The sequence below is a fragment of the Falco peregrinus genome, chromosome 2, assembly GCF_023634155.1.
Source record: "Falco peregrinus isolate bFalPer1 chromosome 2, bFalPer1.pri, whole genome shotgun sequence".
NCBI lineage: Eukaryota > Metazoa > Chordata > Aves > Falconiformes > Falconidae > Falco > Falco peregrinus.
This window is the reverse complement of record NC_073722.1, coordinates 18,143,008-18,169,028: the sequence shown is the minus strand read 5'-3', so window position 1 is coordinate 18,169,028 and position 26,021 is coordinate 18,143,008. Positions and strand designations below refer to the sequence as shown.

Sequence of the window (26,021 nt, the reverse complement as noted above, 5' to 3'; positions counted from 1 at the left end):
ACTTCCACATGGTACTGATTAACTACGAAGGCAGCGATGTGTGCTGCTGCTCAGCAGCTGGTGAAGCATAGAGCTGTGATAGTCCACACAGCTTGATGGCCTTTTAATGCAACCTGTAAACAAAATGTTCTGGGCGGTGTGCCTTGAGCAAGAAGAGAGATGAGACTTTTTCAGGTGGGAATGGCACTGGGGAAGGGCAAAATACAAAAGTTCACTGTGCTGGCACCAGCATCTTGGTGACAGGGAAGGGTAGGAGGAACGGACTCTACAAAATGGGTACACTTGGGATGTGTGTCTGAGGATGAGGTGGATAATTATGAAATCTCAAGTACAGTGGAAGTACAAACTAGGAATAAAGGAAGGGCAGCAAAATTAAGGGGGAGGAAGAACAAGACATGCCTGAAAAGATTAAGTCTCTGAAAAAAATCAGCACTTTTGTATTGTACGAGGGATGATTTGAATTCACATGTATAATAACACAATTATAACTGATAATGAGCAAGCATCACAGTTTTTTTGCTCAGGTATTTAAGCAATAATTATTATGTTAGGAGAAACACTTGGTAGCTGTGCAGTAAACAGAATGCTTAAAGGTGGCACTGACTTTATGCTTTTTTTGTGCAAGACAATAAACTTACTCTTACGGACAGATGTGCCGCAGCTGTAGCTCTGCACCACAGAAGAAAGCTACCTGTACAGAGTATTCATTGTGTTACACGTGAGGAATAAATTTCCTGAACCTGATTTCCTGATCCAACAGCAGCTGGTTCAGAGCTTCATGAAAACAACTCCTCCTACTGAAAAAGCCCTGCTGTCTTCCAGGCATTCTGCAAGTGGGGAAATTGTGATAGAGCACAATGCTCATCAGGGAACGTACTTGTGTTAGCAGTCTTTTCCCATTTAGCACTTAAATTAGGCTGCAGCCTTCATGTTGAAAAGCTAATATGCCCCAAAACCAAATACACCCTTGGTGCAGAAAACTGTGATTCAAGATTGTTAATGCAAAAGATCAGCTTGGATTTAGCAGCAGAAAACTGTATTTGTACTGAAGTGTTTAAAAAGTAGTATCTTCATTATTGCCTTGTTTGCAGTTACTTAATTCTCCTCTTTAGGAAATGTGTTATTTCTTTGTGAAGAGAGAAATTTAATAGTGCACTTGATGTAGTTGGGTGGTAAAACAATGGTGAGTTTGATACCTATATTTCAAAGCTGAGGTTTCGCAGTGGTGGTGATATTAGTCATTTAAAATATGTAGGTGATTCAGTCATATCCTTTAAGAAGACAGAGCAGTATTGAGCCAAACAGGAATAGAAAATGTAATAGGACAGTCCTGGGTAAAAGAATTGAAATTGTAATCTGTATATCTTCCTCCGCTCAGTCTTGTTACCTGTCATCAAGGCTTTAGAGGCAATGCAAGTATGTAGTGGAGATCAAAATAATCAACTGGGTCTGCTAACTGCTCTGTTTTAAAGGAAATAACAGAGGGTATTTTTCAAGTTTTATGGAACACCTTTTGAAAATGCTTAGGAGTTAAATTCTTATGATAGCAATTCATGCGTTGTAACATCTAGCCATCTAGATGGATTTATCCGTCTTGACATCTGTGGAAAACGGGCCAACATATTATTTCACCTAACACTATTAAGACTTGTAAAGTACATAGGGGTTTCTTCTTAATATCTTTATGATTTTTGGAAACTTGTTTGCCATATATTGCGTAATAGGGCCAGTGAGAAGTTTGTTGTTTCAATTATTGGTATATCTAAATTCTTGGGTTTTTTTCATATATAAGTGAAATGTTTCAGCTTCTTTTTCACCATCTCTTGAGATGGATACTAAGAAATGCTACAGTAGTGACAATATTTAATTTATTAGCTTAATTTTTGGGGTTTTTTTTCTAAAACCAAGTTTGTGCACTTGGTTTTGTCATGAGGGTCTTCAAAACATGGATCCTAAAATTTCAGGAGTCATCAAATAATAAGCTAAGTACGTGATTGCCCAAATCTCTTTGATATTAAGCCAGACAGTGTTTTTTGTGGATCTGAATGAAATGCTAGACTTGACACGTTGTATCTTTAATTTAGTATCTGGGGAGCTCAGCGCAAGATAAAATGATCGGACATTTTAGGATTTGATTGGTTAGCATGCAAAGGAGCCTGTAACTTCCTCAGTTTACCTTAGTGATAGTTTTGTATTTCTCTTGGCTCTTGAGGTTTCCATCATTGGTGGCTCCGATAATGTCTCTTAAATAGAGACCTTTCCAGGGTGCTTTCTTTTATACTCCATGTTCAAGCTCTCTCCCCTCGCCTGCCTTGGTCTTAGCCTTCCCAGTTGATTTTCAGCTTCACAAAGTCCAGCATCTCATCTTCAGTTCACAGACATCTTTCCTCCTTCATGATATAGAGGTTTTCTACAAGCTGTGCCATGAAAGTTGTAAGGAAGTTGAGTGTTGCTGGAAAATACGATGTTCTGTATAGTTTCCATGGAGCAGGTCTCTTCTGATGAGAAGATACAGCATATATTTTGTAAAAAGTCACTTCAAAAGTAATGCTGAAACTCCTGTAAATACACAGTGTTTGTTTCTGATAATCATAGTGTGTCTTGTCCTTTTCAGTGTGAGTTTTTGCAGCACCATTAAGACCTTGGTTCTCCAGACTACCTTAATTTTGTGATAAAAGAAAAAGGTGGCAGTGACTGGAACTTTGGCTATGTACTCCTTTTTTCATCCTAGTTGAACCAAGAGCGTGCTGTAAATGTTTGGTAAAGTTTTACACAGTCAGGAAGACCAAGAGCAATGTCAGGCATGTGCAGAATAAAGCTTTTAAGAATTATAACCAACCAAATAAAACAACAGAAAAACCAAAAGCCATGCCACCAGCTCTTGTCTGCAAGCTCTGTGTTACACCTGCATCATCAGAAGTCAGTCCCCAGCTGACAGGCAGAAATTCAATGCCCCTACATCCTCTTCACCAACACATCTGTAAGAACATATGCTTGGCTGCTTGGCTTAGCATGTGCCTGAAAAATCAGATTAATCCTAGTTTTTGATGTTATGTTCCTCTTGGGAAAAAACTCTCTTTTAAACAGCTGGTATGAATTTAATCCCTTCACATTCCATTCTCAAGAATGCTGTAACTACTGTTTGCAAGAAATCCAAGATGCTTTCTAAAGGACAAGCAACTATTTCATGTGGAGTTTGGCCTGGGTACATTCAGGTAAGAGTAAGGTGTTGGGTTAGACAGGAAGAGACTACAAAGAAAAACTATCTTGCAGGACTTCTACATCCCCCCAGTCCGCAGCTGAATGCAAAAGGTCTGTGCATTCACATTTAATTGATTGAAGGTAAAAAGCTGGAGAGCTGTTGAGCCTGGTATTTCAGGAAACAATCACTCTTAAATTCAGTCACCACCTCTTCATGCTTTTCCGAGTGTGTGGTGTGGTGCTGCTGTATGAGGAAGCGCAGGCTGTTCCCTTTCTTTTCCCCTGCAGAGTGGATCCCTGCAGGAATTGGCCTCTCCGTATTTTAACCGTTTTTTTCCGGTTGCTGGCAAGAGTTCTTAAAGTACCTCGCCTTGCTTGTATCAAAGCAGCGCTGGCTCGGTGCAGAAAGCTGCGCCCAGCATGGGGCTGAGTGGTTACAGGCTGTCCTGATGAGAAAGCACAGCGGCAGTCTGTATTTACTGGTTACTAAGTCCCCAAAGGAGGCAGGACGAAGCGCTTGGGAACCTGTAAGTCATGGCTACTGCCAGAGGGCAGGAGGAGATATCTGACACGTTGGAAGTGGAAGATTCATCATGGCATTGTGCTATTTCACCATTTCCACTTCAAATAGATGTTATGGTTAGATTTCTTCAATAAATAAGACCTCATTTCTGATGCTGCCAAGAAAATAAAACAGATTAGGGATTGGTTATAGCTGCAGGAATAAAAATACATGAAACTATATTGTAGTTTTGAGAAACAGTATAGATCAAATTACTTCTGGCTGTTACCAGAGGCTGGAAGACAGAGGATATACACAGCAGTTGTGTAAACAGCAGGTTTTCATCTTCAGTACGCCAGAGTCAACTTCTTCTTCAGGTAGACTGGGTTCTGCTCCTTCCAGGTCCTATGACACCTGCAAAGTAACAAGGGGAAAAGATGAAAAAAAAAAAAAAAAAAAAAAAAAAAAGAAAAAAGCAGGGGTCATATTCCAGACCCTCAAGTTGGCTATTCACAAGCAGGCCGTGACACACAAGATTAGGCATTTCTCGTACTTGGACTGGAAATGCAGAAAAGCAAATTTGAGAAGGCATAATGTGGAGCTATGTAACAATACAGGTAAAATACATTATGATTTGCACACCCAAAGGGAAAGGAGTAAGGATGCATTCACACATTTAACGGACTTCATGCTGAGCACCGTTTTCAAGTTGGCGTACTTACTGCTAGTATCTGTGGTATGAATAGATGTCTGATTTTTGGAGATTGTTATCTATTCATGCTTTGTTATAATCATAACAATAATATCATAAAGGAAAAAAAACACGTGAAGTGGAGATTCTAAACAGCGTCTTTCAGAAGTGTCCTGTGAACCTACTGAAGATTTGGAAAGTTCCTTCTAATTCTATTTTTGTTTATCTGATACTGCTTATCTGAGATGGCTCTTTCCTGAATCATGGTAATTTCTTCTTGTCTGTCCCTCTGAGCTGGTTAATTTTGTATTTAAAATACAGATCCACTAAACATTAACATTTTTGGTAAAACACGAATACAACACGTGCTATTGTATCCATAAAATCTTCTAGTGAGGCCTTAGTTCTTGAATAAAAACTAAAGGAATGCATAAGTAGAAGAGTCCTGCAAGGTCTCATACTGTTGTGTGAAGGAAAGGAGTTGAATTACAAAGTAGACAGATGCAGAATTGCTATAAAATAGTGAAGCTCCTTTTGTTAGGAAAGCTTTTCTCTCTCATACCAAAAGATAATGTAACCAAACATTATGTTTTCCTTCTCTAGAAAATTAAACACACATTGTGTATTAGCTGAGTGGGTGTTTACCTGAGTTGTTTAGAGTACTGCTCTGGAATCCACACTGTAAATTAACTATCTAGACTTCTGGGATTTATCTACTTTATATGGAGAACGCCCCCCCATTTGTCATAACGTGGTAACTGAGTAAATATCACAAACCCTGCTGAATTTAAATATGCAGGCTATTAAAAGAATGTGGAAGACAACTGAGGACCACCACCACGTGGCTATGGCTGTCATCTTCTTTTGTGTCTCTTTAGTAAGAAAATCAGGTCACCTCTTGTTTTATTCCTGGATCTGATATGTATTTTGTATGAATGTGTCTTTTTGTACAGCATCTTATAGAATCCTGGTCCAGCTACAAAAAAAAAAAACCCCAAAAAACCCCCCAAAAACCCCAAAAAACTGCAGTACAATGTGAAAGTATATATGTATAATTTTCTTCAGTTTTTATCAGCCACACAAAGTGCCCAACTGTGTTGCATGCTTTTTCTCTATACTATATTTATTACTATTGTATTTAATAGCTGTGGCAACATACTGAGGCTTTCTGTTTGTATCTTATTTTTGGGTCTTTTCAGGATGAGAACTCTAGACGATGCGTAAAATATGCCAGTGTAAGTAGACTGTATACAGTATCATGTCTACTCTTCGTGCTTGAGTTAGAGAGATCTGTCCCCTTTCTGGTCATAATGACTGTGTAAAAGGTATAGATGGGGAGTAAATTTCCAGGGCCTGACTGCGTGCTTTCTGTTGGGCAGGGTTGATGGGGAGTACTACCATTTGGAATGCTAATGCTTCCTGCTCCCCATACCCTCATCCTCTGCTTCTTGAAAGGTAAAAACGATGGAACATAGCATATAAGTTAGACTCATGTTTTCTACCAATTCTTATGATGGTCACTGAAAAGATTCCAAAAACATACAATGCAGTTTAGCTCATGCTGATGTTTCTCTAGTGTTGGTGCTTAAAATAGTTCATCCCTACCTTCTAACTATGTCTTAGATGAAAACTAGTGTTCTTCAGACTTTTAAACTGTGGTATAGCCTAAAATGTATTGTGCTTCAGGTTGTTGCGTTACTTCTTTGGATGCCTTTTGGGGGAATATATGGTATATAAATTACTGTATTTTCACAGCAGAGAACCAGAGTCTCTCTTTATCCCTAAGTTCAAATTTAAGTTTTGAATAATCATGTAAACCTTAAGAATAAGTCTTGAGTAGGATCTGCCCATGTCTGGGAAAATCCAGCTTTTCTGTTCACCAACTTTCCGTTAAGTCCCTTTCACAGTTGTGTATCCTAATTCTGTAAAGTGTGGACTATACAACTAGGTTCATGCAGAACAGTTGGGCCAGGAAGTTGTGGTTAGATCTTATAGCCCTTAAAAAATTTCTGTTTAGAAACATAGCTGTTCCAATGTGCAGCACTGAGCATGGAACTCTTCAGAAGACCTCTCAGAAGCAGTATTCCTGCTGTCATGAACTGAGATGCCTCAGGTATGACTGAAATCAAAAATAGGGACGGGGGCAGCTGGAAAGAGATCAACACAGAACTCGGGAGACTTCTAGGTGCATCCTGTTTGTGTGTGTGTGGCTCGATGCAAGGGCTTCAAAATGTCTGGCACTATCTGTCTGGAAGGGTTTGCTGCTTCTACAGCGCTGGAAGGGTGGCTTGAATCCCCATGTGCTCTGGCACTAACGTAGTACCTGTTAGGATGGAGGCAAAGCAGTACTAGAAGTGTAAAAACCTGGAGCTGTGGCAAGCCAAGTTCTGGTTTTGACCTTCTTAGTGTCGATCCATCCTTTGAATAAAGGATAATAAGGCAGCGTGTTCCCTCTTAATCTAATTCTCATCAGACCCATCCAAGGCAGTGGGCTGTACCGTGTCAGCTGCTAGCGTTGGCTGCCTTCTCCTTAGAGATTCACAGCAACGCTTGGGTATATCAAATGTCATTGTCATGAATGTGACACATTGTGTTCCTGAAAATAAAAATGGATTCATCCTCGCTTGTTCAAAGCATGCTTATCTCTCTCTGTACTTATTCTCTCCATCATGGTACAATAACTGCTGCAAAATTTCCAGTGCGTATATCAAGTTACAGATGAGTGCAGGCCCCCATGGTTCTTGGAACGCCATGGGGCTGTTTTTGTTTACCAATGACATTTATCCTCTCATTTCCTTTTGGAAGCATGACAACTTCTTGCTGTCTGATGGGGAATGTACTTACAGGACCTTCTTTTCATGCCGTGTCTGACGATAAACACTCCACTGCATAGTATCTGTGTCTGCTTGCTATGGAGCTGCTATTATGGCTTTCAGCAGTCCGTCTGGCAGGAACTTGGCTGGGCAGGAAAGCAAAAGGGTTTATAAGTGCAATTATCTTCTGTTGCAGGAGGAGACCGAGAGCGGATGACAGCTAATCATGAGACGTACCTTCTTATGGCGAGCACGCAGAATGACATGGAGGATTGGGTGAAATCCATTCGCAGGGTTATATGGGCACCATTTGGAGGAGGTGAGTCAGTGACTGAACACGCGAGGCTCCCAGATACAGAAAGACACATAATGGTTCTTCTGTTGTCTTAGTCACAGCCAGAGTTTTGAAGTGGAGGAGGGTGGTCTAGATCTTTCAAAAAAAGTAGAGTAAACCCTTTGTTTTCATTTGCAGTGCAGGTATTGGGCATGTTCCCATGCAGAGTGCTGAATTTAAAAGCTTTAAACTGGTACCACTTTGTTGGTGAGGATAGCACATAATAGTGCATTACCAAGGCAAGAGGAAATTTTCACAGAAGGCTGGTCTTCTATGAAATCAGCTTTCTCACAGGAAGAAGTGGGGGGTAATTCCTTTGGTCACCAGCTAAAAGACCATCCATTTCGTTCATGACTGCCTGTTGTAAGAAGCTGTCAGTGATTCTCCTGCAAGTGACAGCTAAGACGAGTAATATCATTATATAAAGGTAGGCACTCCAATATAACCTTCAGAATATTCATACTAGCTGTATAGTGCTAATAGTGCACTTCTTTTGATTGGCATACTTAGTAGTACTGGATCAAAATTTATTGTTGGATGTCTAGTTGTCTTTTAGAAAAGCTCTCTTATGTTGAATGGGCTGCACATTTTTATCATCATGTTCATCATTATTATTCTGGTGATAATGTCTATAATATTATAATACAAGTATGATTGATATCCTTGCACAAAATGTCATGACGTTAATCAGTCTGTTCCTTGGAGTTCTCAAATCTCCAAGTTTGGGGACAGAAATATTTCTTCACTGTGAAGGAGCACCTGTATTGCATCAGACGCTTTTTGGTCTTGTTTGCAGGTTGCTGGAAAAGTAAGGCAGGATTGCCTGTGCTGTTTCATGACCAAGAAGCACATTTATCACTGAAAACTCTGAGTGCTGACTGCAAATGTCTTTTTCTCAGCTGCCAGGTGGACCACAGGAGAGAGGATGGGAAGGGGTTGAAGTCAACTATCATTTTAATCAAAACTTTTCTTGTAAACTACCCAATTTCCATTGTGCTTTATTCAGGCCACACAGTTCTTAGGAGAAGGCTTTGGCTTCTCTGGTAGGCTGTTCTGAGGGACTTGGTCAGCTGGGGCCTGCCTGGCACCTCTTCAAACAGGAATGTCTTCTCTTTGGCTCCTCCTGGGGAAATGCGCACTGGAAAGATGGTGCTAAGCTGTCATCTTACTGGGATCTGGCCCTACAGGTTAATAAGACCTGGGCATGTAGGTCTTATAGGAGGATGGTTAACAAAACAAAAAAGAACAAACCCTAAAACCCACAAAGTGTCTCAAAAGGTGTGACCTTCTACAGGCATACTGAGTTGGTTTGGGACAGGGGAGGTGGGAGGAGCACTGTCTTCTGCAACAAAGCTAGGTAGGAAGTCTGCTTGTTTATATAGCATGAAGATTACCCATCCCCAACTTTCTTTTTGTAAAGCAGGGCTAGTGTTGAGCTCCTCAGTGTTCTTTTGCTCCAGTCCAGTAGCAGCATAAGCTACTGTGGCAACAATAAATTTGGGGGCATAACAGAACTGGATTTTTTGAAGAGCATTTTGTAGTTTTTTGCACTTGGCTTCCAGCACCACAGTATCTTCCTTTGGCAAATAATGAGGAAAAGCAACCTTTGCACTTCTTCTGCAAGTGAAGTGCCCACATTTCACAGGTAGGGAGCTGAGATTAGGTGAAACTCCGTTTCTAGCCACGCACAGAGCTATGAATAGAAACAGTCTCCTGAGTCCTGACCCTATGCTTTCTTCACCAGCCCCTCATTTACTTTTATAGGGCAAGAGCTATTTCTGGTTTACAGCTGGGAATCCTTCCAGTCACCAGGAAAATTCTGAGGACACCGTCAATGTTGTTGGAGTGTTCAATGCAAATTACTGAGGGAAGCACCTTGCTGAAGGCTTTGCATGCTGATTTGCATATTTTAAATATATTTGTAGTTATAACATTTCTAAGCATGTTCTTTTTGTTTTTCCTATTGGATTTCTTGAGCAAATACTCAGGGTTATTTGTATTGGGAAGCAAACAGTTAACGCCTTGGAAAACTTGAGAATAGATGGAACATGATTTTGGGTTTAGCATTCACGGGAAGGTTTGACCATGATAACAAGGCAAAAGCAGTGAGACGTGTCACCATTAAGAGCTGTTTTTCTAGTGTGTCCCCCATTTTATTAACTACTTGTTACTTAAGCTGACAGCCTGAGCTATCAGTAACCCTATTAACTGCACTGTAATTGTCTGTGGCTGGACACACTCCGTTTGTATAATTCCTTGCTACATGCATGTTGCTACAGCTGCTGCAACAGTCTGACCCTTCTAAAGAAGGGCACTTCTGGGTTAAGTTGTCTAGGAGTCTGCCTTTGTAAGCTGTAGCCACTGAATTAAAAATATTTTTATTACATTCGCTATAAACAAGATACAGAAAAGTTGCAGTCCCGTGATGATGACTAGCCAATAACAAGTAATTACTTGCAACACAAAATTATTTCAGACAGCTAATAAATCAAAACACCCATTTTATATCGGCTTCCTAAATTTCAGTAGTAGATGGTAAACCACAATAGTCTGGTGTCATACAAGTCAAGTGCCACTTTGACTAACATATTTGAATTTTCGGGTTCTTTTAAGCACTGTAAGCAAGCTCTGTGTGTGCGTGCATGCACGTGCAATGGATGTGTCTGAGCCGCTAATATTTAAAGTTTGTCTGGCAGTGGGAAAGGACTCCTGGTACCAGAGCAAAGAGCTCTGTAAATGATTAACCATATCATTAAATTGTTATTTCTTAACCTGTGCTAGAAAGAGAAGGTGGGAGGGGGGCGGGTGGGAATCTGCTAAGGTGATCAGAAACAGCTTTTTTTTTTTGCACCGCAAGAACAGAGTGACTGTGGAAAAAATTCTGAAAGGGAAAAGAGATGTAAATGAGCCAGGGCACGTAATGCCTGTTTGCACACGAAATTCCTTTCCTGATTAGATTAAAAAGGCAATTTTTTACAGGAGGGAAAGGCCTGAGCTTTAATTGCAGAGCTGGCAACTACGGAGGAGGGAGGAGGCGAAAAGAAGCATTTTAGCAGAGGTAGCGGTGTAAGGTCTGGCACCTCCTGCAGGAGCCAGGCACAGCCTGCTTGCTTTTCAAGCTGCCGCACACGGCAGCCGCCTGAAGTCAAGGCAAAGTCACCCGCAGGAGCGGGCAGACCTGCGTTGCAGCGGCTCACTCCTCTACGTCGTTTCCCTGCACCTGCTGCACGCAAGGGGCTGGCGCAGGCGGCGGCAGCAGCCGTGGCTGCCATTGCCAGGCATGGGACCGGGAGGGAGCGAGCAAGCAGAGCATCCCCGTGTGCAGGCACGTATTCCTCAGCAGCTCCCCAGGATCCTGCCGGCAAAGATGCGCTGCTGCCGCATCTGACGCGCCTCTCCCATGAGAGCTTCTGGTAGTTCGAAGGCAATAAAACAAGCAAGAAGCCCATGAGAACATCAGACAGGGAGCTGGGTATATAAAAGGCCTTTTGAAAGGAATCTGTTATGGACAGAGAGCCTTTCGGGTGAAGGGGCTGTTGTTTTTGCTTCTCGGTTGCAGAGATAAAGGGAGCCAGCAAGGAGTGTCGTATCCTGGAGTTTTCTTCAGTGGCCTTTTTGGTATTGTTCTTCTCTCTCCCCTTGCGCGCCGTGAAGCGCTAACATTTTCCTGTGGAATTGGAGTCTCTGCCACTCAACCCCCTGTTCCAGCTGGGAGGAAGAGGTCTTTCTCCCCCTCTGTCTGTGCAGACACTACTGTTTGAATGGAAGATACGTCTTTTTGCTGAAACTCTTTTGTTGTGGCATTGCATAACAGGCAGTTGTCTTGCCGCAGGAAATAAAAGAAACGAAAGGAAATAGAGAGACGAAAGGAAATAGAGAGACGGAAGGAAATTGTTCCCCAAAGCAAAATTGAAGCAGAGAAGAGAACATTAAAATCACTTCAAGCCCTACCCAAGATCTAGAAGACCACAAATCTTCTAGCTCCAGAGGAAAATACACTATTATAAAAACTCCTCAGCAGTCAGTATGATGAGCAGTCGTGGTGTTTCATCTGGATGCAGCTGGTAAAGGAGAGCTTTGGAGGGACGTGGGGGCTCTGGCCTGTATGATGCCTGAAGACAGAAATGCTGGAGTCCGCAGCCCAGGTGCCTTAGCAGCAGCTCCTTTCATTCCTAAAACTACTTATAGGAGAATTAAGCGGTGTTTTAGTTTCCGTAAAGGTAGGTCCATTCTGTTGCAGTGTTTTGCTTTGTTCGTGAAGCCATGGTTTCTGAGAAGTCAAGGGGGCTGTGTGTGCAGGGGCAGATGAGAGACCCGAAGCAAAAGCATTAAACAATGCAGATGCCAACATTCCAGGAATGATTTATTTACTCCTTTGTTCATTTGTTTGTAGCTGGCCGACTGATACTGTCTCCTCTATATGACAGCCCATGAATGGGCTGCCTGAATGAGGTGGCTTGACACAAGATTATTGCAGAGCTTCTGAGCAAAAATCAGTGAGAGCAGTGGGGGAATCAGACCTGTGATGCTCTGAGCTGCCTGTTTGTCTGGCAAAACATAGGGAGAAGAGTTTGGGTTTGCATTTTGTCTGCATGGGAGGAAGGGAGAGAAGAGAGGAAGCAAAGCAACATGATAAATGTGCATCTGTGCAGAAGACTCAAGTCCTTGGATTCAGAGATTTCTGATGGATTGAAGTGTAGCCCTACAATGTACTGTCCTGTTGCAAATGCTGCATTGCCACTTCATCCTGCTGCCCTGCAGCCTGCGTTTGTCTTTCCACCTGCTGCATAGAGATGTTTAAAGCCAGTTTTCTTCTGCATTGCACATATTCCTGTTGAAGCAAAGCATGGCAGTACTGGGGGGAGGAGGGCAAAGGAGGAGGCTGGCTTTCAAAATATGTCAGCTGGAAGCACTGGAAGGTAACATGTCAGAGAGAGAGATATGATAAACGACGATAAGGTGCCACAGTGCTTGCGATTGGTGTGGAGAAACTACCTCTATGACAAGGACAAAACTTTGTGTGTGGGAAGAGAATTTTGGTGCTGCCTTGAAAACAATGCTGGACAGAGAAATCTAAGTGAAAGGGCTCAACTGTCATGTTGTTCTGAGGTATGAGAGGTGATCTTTACGCAGGGCTTATACAATCATCTTCATCTCCTGTTCGTCTCTAAAGTGTTCCTCCATGCTGCCGTTTGTCCTTTTGCAAAATTGTGCAGCTCTTTGCTCACAAGACTCAGTAGCGACATAGTGGCATCGTTGCTTTTGAGGATTATGTGTGCAGGCAGTCAGGGGCAATGCCTTGAAATGAGGGATCACAGCCAGTGAGGGTCTTGCCACAGAACTACAGCACAGAGCAGTTACCACCTGCAGCTAAGATTGCATTGAAAGCTGTTTCCCCCCTGTACCTCCCCCCCCCTTGATGCATTGTTTCCCTTGGTTGCTGGAGTTCAGTCCTTTGGAGACTGGCCAGGAGGACACGGATGTGTCTGTATGAAGTATGCTCGTGCATTTCAAGGTGTCGGTGTGAATTAGAGCTGTCTGTGCCCTGTTTATACACTTAACTATTTGAGAAATGTTTGGAAGTTGAATAAAGGCTTAAGGGGTAGTTTTGCAGACAGCTGCCTTTGTGCCTGGCTGCAGCCTTAGCTGCTCCAAGAAGAGCTTCAGCTGTTGATTCTTCCCTGTATGTTCTGACACAGAAACTCTTCATGTCTGAAACTGCAAGTGAAGCTGCTGTGCTTGGGGCAGAGGACAGAAGGATGGAAGCCACGCTGCTCATTTACTTTTCTCTACATATTGTTTGTTTTAGTTGCTTTTTTATACACATTTTCTGTCAAGAGGCCCCTAGATCAGAGCTGCAGAATGCTGGATGCCCATGTTTAACTAGGTCCATGTCCCACTGAAGTCAACAGAAAGGTGAACATTAATTGGACTTTCAGTCATGTCTTCACTATGGATGCACAGGCAACAACACTTGTCTTATTAATTGGCATACTGAATTCTTGTAACTAAATTTGCAGATTGTATTTACCCAAATACAAAAAAAGGCAAACCTAGCCCATACTTGGATAAAGCAGAGCTGTGCAAAACCATGCAGAAAACAAAATTAGCAGGGAAAACCATTGGCTAGTCATTGGAAGAACTACAAGGGAATCATGACATTGTATGTTTAGGCAGAGATACATTGTAATCTTCACTGATGATACAAGGTATACAACCCCTCCTGGAAATGCAGATCCAAGCTGTATTTTGATAGACAGCGAAAAATTAAACGTCAGACCTGTTTGGACATCATGTCATAGGAGAAGTCAGTGCTCTGAGGGCAGCATCTGAGCAGATCCAGAGCCAAAGATCTTTAAAATCCAATTTAGAGAAGATGTTCTCTGTTAAGTACCACCACAGAAACCTCTTGAGAGCACATGCAGGGTAAGTGGAGAAAGCAGTAACTGAGGGGTAGCTTTGCTGGCACGCAGTGGTGAGAACATTGACTAGCATGGTGAACTTGGATGAGGAGAGTTTTCGAGGAGGAGGTGTCACAGGCCACGACCAGAGAAATGGTGCAGGCCCTGATGTAATAGACTGTAATAACTTCCCGTTCTGTTAACTTCTCTGATAACTTCCCAGCGATGTTTTTAAAATTGCTTTCCTTACTTTCCTGCCTGTAGCTAGTTCTGCTCTTGTTTCAGAATTGTTTTTTTCTAAGCAGTAACCTCTGGTGTGCAGCTGTACTAAACTCCAGGGCAGAAGTTTATCTTACCTTATCTAGTGCTGGCATCACATTGACTGTGGGCTAGGAGAAGGCTTGAAGGAAAAAAAAAAATCATCAAGCAGGAACAAAATTCTGCTGCTGCTTTCCTTGGTGGAAATTTTCCTCTTCTGTACATTACAAGGTTCTTTAGAGAAGAAGAAAATACTCCCTGCCTTTGATCCACTCTAAGAGACTTAGTGCTGGGGAACAGCAGAGCAAAAAGCTGATAGATAATAATTTAGAACTCCATTTTAAGTGTTATGTGGCCATGACCACCACTTCTTTGAGTTATTCCAGGACCTTTGTTCCCAGCCCTGCTGTTGAAAGCTGTTGACCTGATCTTGTATTTTCACTGTCAATGAATTACTGATGTTGAGAGCTGCTTAAAATTCTCATCCAGATCCTAAGTTGAGATAATTCCTTTGACCTTAACTGACCCTTTCTGATCAGTATAGCCTATAAACTCAGAACTTGTTTTGGAAGGACAGAGATGCTCAGGTGCACACTGAAAGAACACGCATACAGGCATAGGCCCTCTCTTGAAAGCATCAGCCCTCTGTGCTTTACACTGTCTGAAAATTATGCTATCATCTGAATTGCTGAGGTCTGGCTTGGGAAAGACAGAAACTTTCTGCCTCACTAAGTACGTGTGCTGTGGTAGAGCTAGAGCGGCAGGTAGGCTTTTTCAAACTATTCCTTATAAAGCAAGGAGGCAGAACCACTGCCTAGATCTTTCTCCTTTTTTCTTACTGAATCAGAAGCTTGGAGTCGATAGACTTGAAATGTGACCCCTGCCTTGTTCAGTAGCTAAGGGAATCACTGACTAATAGCATTCTTAGATTTTTAAAAACATACTCTAACTGTGAATATATACCATTGAAAATACCACAGGGCTTTCACAAATTTTGAGTAGACATATGCAGAATTTGGATCTAGCACTGTAATGCCTTTCATAAGCTTTACAGGTATCTGTTAGGCTTGGAAATCTAGTTTCTCAAAATGTTTACAAAACTTCTGCTGCGGGAATGTTCTAGTTAATGAATAACCACTCGGCATGCCCTTTTCTAGCATGTGATTTTCCTCTGATGTTATGCGTGATCTTGGCTTAATTTGGTATAGCTTTAAAGATCTACAAAGGCCTCTCCGAAAAAGCAGTTCTGCTGATTAAATCTAGTGACTGGTCAGAACTGGAATCCTGTACATTTCCCTGCCTTCCACCAGTTGTGGGGAAGCCAAACTGCTGCCATTCTGAACCTCAAGTTTTCTTGTTGGCTTTGTTTGTTTCCCGTCTGGCACTCTATCCAGGGATAAATGAAACCGCAGGTCAGCACTTGTGCATCTGTACATTTCTGGATTTTGGAGACATCGATATTTAGGAAGAGAACTTGGGTTTGGCTTACAACATGAGTTGTGAGGGCTTATATTTACCTCTCCACAGAGGTGTTCTTGTTTAGATAGTGTAGTGGAAGTTCACTTTTTAAAAACAGCCTGTGAAATTATCTCTGTGGTTTTGGTTTATGCTGTAGTCTCTGTAAGTTGGACTGCCTTTTCCTTGCTTCTTTGTGAGGGAGATGCTAGTATTTACCAGGTATAGCTAGCTGATAGTGTTCACTGTTGCTGCCTCTGTCAACCACCACGGTAACTGTATGTTTGCAACCACAGTTCTTCACAGCATTGCCCTTGCTTTGTAGTAGTCGATGTCTTAGTCTTTGTAAACTATTAATTTGCAGTATCTCTGTAGCAGTTAGTTATGGCATAAGAGCGGATAAAAGCATTAGAAAGGGACAGTGGAAGAAGTGCATCTTGCAGGGCAACGATCATGGCTTTTATTCTAAAACAGCAAAAGACCCAACAGACACCAGAAAGTTGATGAGCAAGGTAAAAGTTATGACAATGTGATGTGGAAGCAAAATTGCCATGTTTCTGCCAGTTCTGCCCCTGGCAACAAAGTACATATTCCATAAGGCATCAGCAAGTCTGTAACTTGGAGTCAATATTTGTGCAGGTTTATCATGACTGATCCCTTTCTTGGCCAAGTGCTGCTTGGTGCAGTGTTCTACATTTGTTAGGTGAAGGAAATACTTCCTTTGGAGAAATTCAGCCTAGACTTTGAAACCAAACTAAGCCTGCCTGAGATGAATTCCAAAGCCAAACAAATTGGAGAATGTAGACTGTAGTAAATGGTGACTTTGGAAGCACTTTAAAGTGTGACCTGGTGATTTTCCATGAGACTTAGGGTCTTAACTTTAGGTTATTACATGGTTGTCAGAATTGCCATGATACCTATGAGCTTTCCAAAGCTGAGTGTGGAAATCCTCATGCCTGTGAAGTAAGTACGGTATTATCGCCTTCATATAGATGGGGAGCCAAGTCCCTGAGGCTTTATCTGACGTGAGGATAGTGGGGCATACACCTGCCCCTCCAGCCATGAAGTGTGTATGTGGCCAGACTCAATGCAACTGTGTTTTGAGGATTGTGTAGGATCTGAATCCTATCTGTCAAATCTGAGACAACTGATGTGGTTATTCTCCCTCTCCTTCAGGCATTCCCAGCTATGTGTATTTTAAGTGTCTCAACAGAAGTCCCTTAATTTACAGTGTACCTTATTGCAGTCAGTAGTAGAAACAATTCAATGTTTCCACTTCAGGGACCAGAACCGGGAAATTTTAGTCTCTGATTTGCATTATTTTTTTTTTCTTGACACTGGTTACTTCTCTATCATATCAAGTTTTATTTTTCCTCAGATACATTTTTTTAAGATTTTCTTCATTCAGTAGTGTGATTTGCTGCTCCAATAGAACAATGCAATTTGTCATATCCATTTCATGTATGTCACCTTTTGTATGTGAATCACTCTTTACTTTCTATTTGTCTTAAAAATTACTCTTTCAAACTAGTTACAGACATTGTAATGCTTTATGGCTGCCACCTGTTTTCAATACATTTTGTGTTGTGGCGCATCAGGAATTTATAATAGTATCGGAACAGTTTTTGCTCCCACTGTGCGTAAAACCCATATTCTGATTTTATTCATCATCTGTTAGACATGCTTTGAAAGCCAAATCTGAAATGAAGGGGGGGGGGGGGGGGAGGGGGAAGCAGCATCCCAAAAAATGTATTAATAGAAAGTGATGTGTTTTCACTGCAGTGTCATTACTAATAGGAGCTTCAAAGCAGTCTGGTAGGTTTGAGAACTTACTCTTTCCTCTGCAAATGTAAGCTGCAATATGCACATTGCTGATTAAAGAATGTTAGCATGGAGAGAAGAAAGTATAGCCAACAGGACAAAGCTTATTCATACTAATTGTACTGTTAGTGGACATGAGTTGTAATTATCCATCATATAATTGGAATATCCTATCCTACGTGGATTTTTTTTAAAAGAGGCAAAAACTCTTGTGTTCAAAACCAAGAGATCTCATGGGCTCTTGAAGGGAAGCTTGGACTGTATATTCATAGGACAAACTGGAGTAGGATGGCCAAATCCTACACCTTAGAAGGATTAACTCCAGGTAAACAGCTCTGGAAAGGAGCTGGGTGCCCTGGAGGGCACTGAGCTTGACACGAGACAGCAGTGGACCTGGCAGCCAGGAAGCTTTGACAGCGGTCTGGGCAGTATCAGCAGGAGCAAAGTGGACAGAGGGAAGTGATTAACCCTTTGCTCAGCATTTTTTAGACCTTACTCCAAATATTGTATCCAATAAAAAACAAAACAAAAAACCCCAAACAAACAAAAAAGGCAGGGGAGGAGATAAAACTGGAGGGAGGTGAGCAAAGGGTCACCAAGATTTTTGGGAGCTAGAACACATGCCCTTTGAGGAGAGGCAGGGAAGTGGGGCTCGTTTGGCCAGGAGAAGAAACAATTTTGGGGGTGCTGAGCAGCAGCCTTCTTGTACATTAAGGACTTTGAAATCCCCAAACTCTAATAATCATGCACATTTCTTAACTGATTTTCTGTGGACCTTCCTCCTTAATTCCATCACTTTCAAAAGGAGGGTCTAGAAAATGGAGAGACTTGAGGATTTCCTCTATGTTGACCAGCAGCAACTCTTAACTCAGACAAATACAAGAAACCCAAATTCATTTAATACTCCTGCTATGCCCGTAGGCAGTTTGCAGGAGGTTAGGAAGGTATGTAAGAATTAAGAAAATATATTTTAACTCCTCTGCCAGCATGAAGAGGCTGAACTTTGAGGACACCAAATATTCCGCATCAGTCAGTATTCTTCTGAGCTTGACTCACTTTGATATTCAAAAAAATCCTGCTTTAATTGCCAATTGTTGGGCTTTGGGTTTTGTATGACACGGAAAAAAGTGATCTAATAAAGTGTGTGTGATGATCAGTCCCCCTACCTACTGCTGGTTTTGGCATCCACAAATGTGGGTACCATGGAAATCACAAAATATGCTGCTCTGCATCTCAGGATACTTTCTGGACATCTTAGTTGGACATCAGTTACTCTCTCCAGTTATTTCCTGTGCTACAGTAAAAATAATTGCACTTAAATACAAACCCCAGACCTTCAGTATGGGTGACTGACAGCTTGACAGCCACTTGACATAACATCTTGGAGCATACGCAAGGCAACTTTTCCCTTTACAACTGAGGTGTGAGTTACCTTTCTTTTGTTGAAAGAAAAATCAAAGGTTACCCTGAAGGATGCTTCAATCTGAATGCTACCTTAGCTTGTGGTTACTTATTCATGTAATTGTAATTTATGGGTAGATGAAGTTTTTGGGCCAAAAGCGAAAGCTGACTAGCTCAACTTTGGGCTTTCTTTAGAAAAAACAAACCAAAGCAAGTCTGTTCTCCTTGTTGAACATTTTTAAACCAGTAGGCACTGTGTGCTCAGTGAAGGGCACAATTTGACTGACTTTTTTTTTTTTTTTTCCACTTTACACCATACATAATTGGAAAAGGAGCCTTCCAAGCATAGATAATTATTTGGTCTTTAGTTTCTGGTCACGACTGCTTCAGAACTATTCATTGTGGTGTTATATATAGAAATTGAATTGCCTCACTTCAGCACCAATAGTATTCAACAAACAGTGGTCTCAAGAGAGACCTTCCATCACAGATGACATGCCTGAATATTATTCTGATGCTGTCTATGATGGCTGGCTCTGCAATTTGAAATGGAGGGCATAATAAGTTATGAAGGGTTGCTGTCTTTCCAGCAGTAGTGATGATACTGTCAGATCAGCGTTGAAGTTAATTCTGTCAAAAAAATCTCCATGTTCTTCTGAGGTTAAGTATGAATGCATGTTTCCTGCAGTTTGTCTGATATATTTCACCTTTCATTTCAGGTTCTTTTGTCACACACAAAATGTATTGTTGCTAAAGGAGATGGTGATAATGCAATTGGTAATAGATTATAGGAAAGATCTTTGTTTATGTGGAAAACTTAATAATTCAGTGTATTAGAAGCAACATCCTGAGCTGTATTTATAAATCTTTTGCCCTCCATGTGTAAAGGTAATATTTATATGCCATTGAAATTGATACAGGAAGTACTTATTCTTTTACAGGTAATTAGGCGTGAAACAAAGTAGATGGAGATGCGTATCACTTTTGAATAGAAGTTTTGTGACAGAAAATCCTATTTGTATTATTTCTATGTTTTCTATGCTTATGGTCTGAAAAATTGTTTATAGTATTTTATTTTAAATAATATTTTTGAGTATTGTTGCGAAATATGTCAGCACTGTATTTCCATGAGAGTATCAAAGGTGAAACTGAGCATTTTATTCTTAAGAACAGAGTAGCTTAATTGTCCATGCATTTAAATTAATTGTAAATTGCATGGGTTGTAATGGAAGACACAGGCTCCTCAAATGTTTTATGGATCTCAGCCAAGTTACATCTCTCTTTTTCATGCAGGTATTTTTGGCCAGAAGCTGGAAGATACTGTTCGATACGAAAAGCGTTATGGGAACCGCTTGGCTCCTATGTTGGTGGAACAGTGTGTGGATTTTATCCGACAGCGGGGGCTAAAGGAAGAAGGCCTTTTTCGACTGCCTGGGCAGGCTAATCTTGTCAAGGAGTTACAGGATGCATTTGACTGTGGAGAGAAGCCTTCTTTTGACAGGTAAAATCCTCCAGCTGTCCCCACTCCCTGAAGTCTAGACAGGACATGATCTGCTGTACCGGCTGACCCACAGTGCTGTAAAACACGTGGCGGCAACATACAGAATGACATGTTTTTGTAGGTTTTTCTGTATGTTTCCTGTTATCACTCTAAAATGTCTTTTCCTCGCCCCCCGCCCCCACCCACCCCACCCCCCCGACTTTGATGTCTGATTTCAAAGCTTTTCTGGAGAATTTCTATTTGTGAAAAGCTGGTTAGGAAAAGTAATGCTAATGGTTTGGCTTAATCAAAAATATCGGGATTGCCTTGATCTTAGTATCATTTGAAATAGACAAAGGAAGAATTTCTCTTGTCACCAATTTCAACATGTTCTGTTACCTAGAAAACTGGAAGAGAAGTCTACTTTTATGTATTCCTTTATAATTTTGGGCCTTTGGTTTTAAAATAAAAGTCACTGTGACCATAGTAACAAACCTATGTGGTTTTGAGGGTCCAGGTCCAATTTGTATTCCAATACTTACACAATTTTGTGAAGTTAATGAGAATTTTCTGGGCCAAGGAAGAACCCAGTCCTGTTCACAGAACTGTGTATGACTTCAGTCTTTTGTAATATTAATCTTTTTGCAAGTTCAGCTCTCCTTCTATAAGCACTGATAGCAGTAGTCCACATATTCAGAGTATGCAATCAGAGAAACAGAACCAGTGGATTATGAATGCCACATAGCCTTTTAACTCTGATCAGATTTAATATGATGGTAATGAAATTCCAGTTCAAGAGACTGTTAGTGGTAGTCTTCAGTGTATGCCCTAAGTGATATCTGTAACACACCTCCAAAATGGAATCAGGGTACATCACTCCCGTTGAGGGTCTAATGTGAATTAGGAAGAAGAGACAGCTTACATTTATTTTGTGTGACCTTCGACTGATAGCAATGCAAGTAACGAGAAGGAAAGCATAGCTTGATCGTTTAGTGCAAAAACATGCCATGATATGAACCTGATTGCTGGAAATCATTCACCTCTGTCCTTTCCCTGTTCCTATGAAGTGAGCATATTCGTTAGGCATGAAGGTAGGTATATCACAGATGCACCGAAGACAGACATCTGTAATGCTGTTTTATCTCCCTCTGAGGTTTCCTCATTCCTGTCCCTCACTTTAAGAAATGTCAAGAATTTGTAATGCTTTGGAAAAGAAAAGTGAATTGTCTTCCTATGAGGTTTGTTAGTTTTTCATCAGAATGTGAGAGTTAGGATAATTGACCAGAAAACAGCTTTAAGGAGCCAGAGGACTGTGAGAAGTGACAGTGTTAGCTGATAGATGTTTGTAGCACTCTCACTGACTCTTCAAATACTGTGTAACTTACTTAAAAATGGTAAAGAAGCATCTATTGGGTATATTTTCCTTACTTGGATGTTAAGATAAGTAGTACTGGTCATGTCTCTGGAACAACCTCTACCAGAGATACAAGTAGGCAAGTGGCAGAAACAAAAGGTTATTTTTTCTGTGCCTGTAAGCCAAATAATTGTGGAGGAAATGCTTAAGAAAACAAGCCACCCCCAAACTCCAGGAAGATGATGTACTGAACACCCCACTGAGAGCTACAGCTTGAAAAAGGTGCCTAAATTCTATCTGTTCAAAACAAATGAGACTGGGGCTCAGCTGCATGCAATTTTTTTCCCTGCAAGGTTATCTAATAACATCTGTAGCACACACTGATGAGCCCCAGGAATAGGCATGCTAGCTGAGCTTTAGCAGACGAAATGGAGAAGAGATTTTACGTGCTACTGCTGTGAAGAAGGCACATAATGTCTACTATAGCAATTAGAAGCATCAGCAGGAGTTGCCTATAAATCGCTGGTCCTGCAGTTCTGCTTCTGAAGCTGAGAATTTATAGAACACTGACCTTGTATGTCCATGTGTTGCGTTGTGAAGGGTACTTTTTCTATTTACTTTTTCACGTTTGAGTTTGGAGAGGTATGATTTAGGTGTAGCAATGGTCCAGAATTCAGGCAGACAAGTTCTAATCTCTGCTGTTGTTTCCATTGATCGTCTACATTTTTCCTCTAACCTTTTGTTCCATTTCTAAACTTCTGAGGTGAAGTTCATTTCACAGTGTTTGTACAGAGTGCCTATGTGATTACCTTGTTTTGGGGTAACATTTCTTTTCATTGTGCTGAAGAGCGGCATGGTCTCTGGGTTTGATGCAACCTGTTTGGCAAGTTGAGCTCTTGGAAAGTGGCCACAATATGAAAACTTGCTGCGGAGAAAAGAAAAAAATATATATGTTAGGGGTCCATGCTGACTTTTTCTCATGAACCTCCAGATTCACTTTGTTAATTTGTAATTATATGTTATTATCAGTCAAAAGTCTGGTAGTGCAAAATCTACTAAGGTTCTGTTTATTAATTTATGTTTTTCCTGTTCTCATACATCAATAATAATAAAGACTTTTGCAGTTAGAGCTGAGCTGACAGTTTTGTTGAGGGGGCACAAAACACAATGGAATCCAGGTCACACTTCTGTAGTGGTGCTGGGTCACTGGCTCCGACTGGGAGAAAGACTAGCTGCTGTCATCCGTGTAGGAACTAATATAAAGAGCTGATATTTGAAGAGTTTGATATTTTTCATACTGGTATTTTTTCTGTGTATAAGTGCACAAAAGTCAAAAAAAGACTGTAGAACAGGTGAAGATGCTTTGAAATGTGTGTGTAGGTTTGTCAATGTGTTTGTGTGGGATATTATTATTAAATAATCCTTTTTCTCTTTGTGCTGTCTTAGCTAATTCACTAAAATATGTAACTTGTAGAATTAAAAGCAAAAACAAAGGTAAGACCATACAGCCATGATTAGTACTCCTTTAAAATGTCATATGTGTTTTAATATGGTTGCAAATCTTGAAACACCTTACAGCTGTTGGGAGATAAAGGTCAAAGGCACAGATCTGCTCTTTTGTCCCGAGTTCAGCTGCTGCCCACAGTTTTGTGGAGCCCCTGCCCTTCTCCCATGTTGTGTTCCTATCAGCACCCCTTTGGCAAAGATGACCACAGAACGTATGCAAGCGGAACAAATGTGGTGCATTCGAAAGAAGAATAGCTTTGCTCAAAAGAAAACGCAGCCATTTTTTAAACATAAAACAAGTTTGACAAATGGTAGCTCTCACATGAGTGTGGATGTTCCAACACTGAAGTCAGTTATAAAAATGCAGATTGAATCCAGGACAAGTCAGAGAGCGGCAGAAACCTTCATGTGTTAATTGATCTTGATCTTATTGTTGGATAAGATGTTGCTGAAGAATTGTGAGCTACGTGTATGAGAATGGAAACAGTGTTTGAAATTTCTCAGACTCACAGAATGAGAGAACCCGGTATCTGAAACACCCAACACCCCAGCCTCCCAGTATGAAAACTGGAACATCAGCATTGCTCGCAGTCATGGAAAGGGAAGGTACAAGTGCTACAACTGGAAACTGCTGAGGCCTTTTGTGTGAAGAAAAAAACACCCCACAATTGAAAACTATGTCAGTTTAAAACCAAAAATCAGTAAATACCTCACTCCCTCTGTATGTATCTGCACATATGTCCAGTGGTTAAATCACAACAACGTATTGTGAAATCTGCTTTAAGGAACTAATAGTGCAATTAGGCAATCACTCATGCTTGCTACTACTTGAAATATCCTTGGCATTTCCAGTACAGCTCCACCTCTGTAAAATTGTTCCCTCTGGGGAATCCATTTTGCTTGCTCTTATGGTATTTGCTTCTCTCTGCTTGTGTGGCTTATATTTTAAATTTAAAATCCCACAGCTGCTTTACACATCATACATTGGTAATGATACAAAGTGGATTAGAACTATTTGTTCTGTAAAATTAGCACAGAGAATATGGCACTGCATAAGGGAATTAACTTAAGGGTTTGTTCTACAATTTTTACCTAGAAGGGGTACAAAATTGGATTTCCCTTTTTATATTACCTCTTTCCATCTACAGTTCATCACAATTTCTACCAGATGACATGAGAGTTAAGATTGCTTAGGGAGCAAATAAATATTGGAAATGTCACTGAATCAAATATTAATACTTTTGCGACTGACTGATGTACGTGGCTTGGATTTTCGTAACTGCTATCGCTGATGTATATAGTCGAGTAGTTCAGAAGAGTTTAGTTACAAAGCTGACCTGCCTGTGTTTGTGTGTACGCACAGGAAAGAAAAAAAGCACATAAATGCTTATTTAACAAAACAACATCCCTATTACATTCTCTTATGGGTATGAATTCCTCTAAAGAGGAATGCAGTACGTTATATGACAAGATATTACTTGCTGCTCTAGTCACCGTTGCAATCAGCTGAGGAAAAGGGTATGTAAGTGGCAGTATGTGATAGCTGGCAAATGCTGTTTACTGGAGTCAAATAATCCAGAACGTAGAACTGGTATGTTCCTGTGCATTTAATCACTGGGACTGAAGAAGCAAAACAAGAAAATGATGAGGACACTACTAACATAATATCCTCAAGGTGAGAAGGAGCACGTGCACAATTCTTATTCTCCTCCAGAGACAAAGAATGTTTTAAGTCTTTGGTGAATGCAAGAAATTGGATCTGTCTTAGTGGGCTGCAGTCTGCACTGGCACTGTACAGACTGGAAGTAGACATTGACTTGGAAATCACTGATTATGAAAATTGTTCTTTTCTTTTCCAAATACAAACCTGTATATAAGAATTTCTTTGTTTAGAGGCAGATAGTTCCCCACAAGGAATGAGCTTTATTCTCTTCATAGTGGGAAACTACAGTAATCCCAAAACAAAACATTTTTATGTGAAATGAAGTCTTTACTAGAAAGCTGTTTCCTGCCAAACACAAATGGCCTTAGGCCGCTGAAAATTCCTGTTCATTTCTGCCTGTTCCAGGCTTCCTTCCCTGATCCTCACAATCTGCTCATCAATTATGCCTCTGGAGCCCCTTCCACGTCCTATCTAATTTCAGCTTTTTCTAACCAGCTAGCAGAAAGAACCTCTGCATATGGCACAACTTAAAGACCTAGTCTAGCAATTAAATACACATTAGGAGGCACGTTTCTAGCATGATGCAAGGGTCATTAAATCAGTTTAATTGGTGCCCTGCTGCAGGAGTGTGTGTTTTTAGGTACTGGCAGTGAATGAACATTTGTAGTTGCTTTGCATGAATTTCAGTTTTAGAAATGGAGTTGGTGTGTCAGCTGTGATTATTAAAAAAAAAACCAAACCAACAAACAAACAACAAAACCCAAACAACAAAAAGGCAGCCATGTATTTCTCTTGCCAATGACAAATGACTTCTTAGATGGCTATGGTCACCTTTAAGAAAGGATGATATTTTGTTGCTCTGTGGAAGGTCTGAGAGTGTGTTTTTTAAAGCACCCTTACTTAGGGATTTGTGGTGTTCTCTTCCAGTAAACAAGAACAGGTAGTTTATTTGCGGTGGCTCTTATATACTTGCAATCCCTGCACAATCCTGTAGAAATTTAACAACCTTTCTGAACAACCTATCAAATGATAAAATAATTTAGCAGTGTATTCGTTGGAACTGGTTGATTTTTTTTCCTGATGGGAACCCATCTGATTGTTAGGCTTCTGCCCACCTTACCTAAAAGCGCTTCTGTGTCTC

The 26,021-nt window shown here is 40.9% G+C and overlaps 1 protein-coding gene across 11 annotated transcripts in view; it reads left to right on the top strand.

Annotated features, from left to right (window-relative positions):
- The window catches only part of ARHGAP24 (Rho GTPase activating protein 24), a 225,652-nt gene that overhangs the window by 182,088 nt on the left and 17,543 nt on the right, over positions 1 to 26,021 (top strand). For 8 of the 11 annotated variants that reach the window (XM_055794532.1, XM_055794533.1, XM_005230098.4 and 5 more), the window contains 2 exons: positions 7,404 to 7,526; positions 20,171 to 20,378. In XM_055794532.1, coding sequence (XP_055650507.1) covers positions 7,404 to 7,526; positions 20,171 to 20,378 — 331 coding nt within the window. Of the gene's footprint in view, positions 1 to 7,403; positions 7,527 to 10,427; positions 11,762 to 20,170; positions 20,379 to 26,021 lie in introns of those variants that run through there. The other 3 variants (XM_005230099.4, XM_027795221.2, XM_055794531.1) reach the window with 3 other exon arrangements.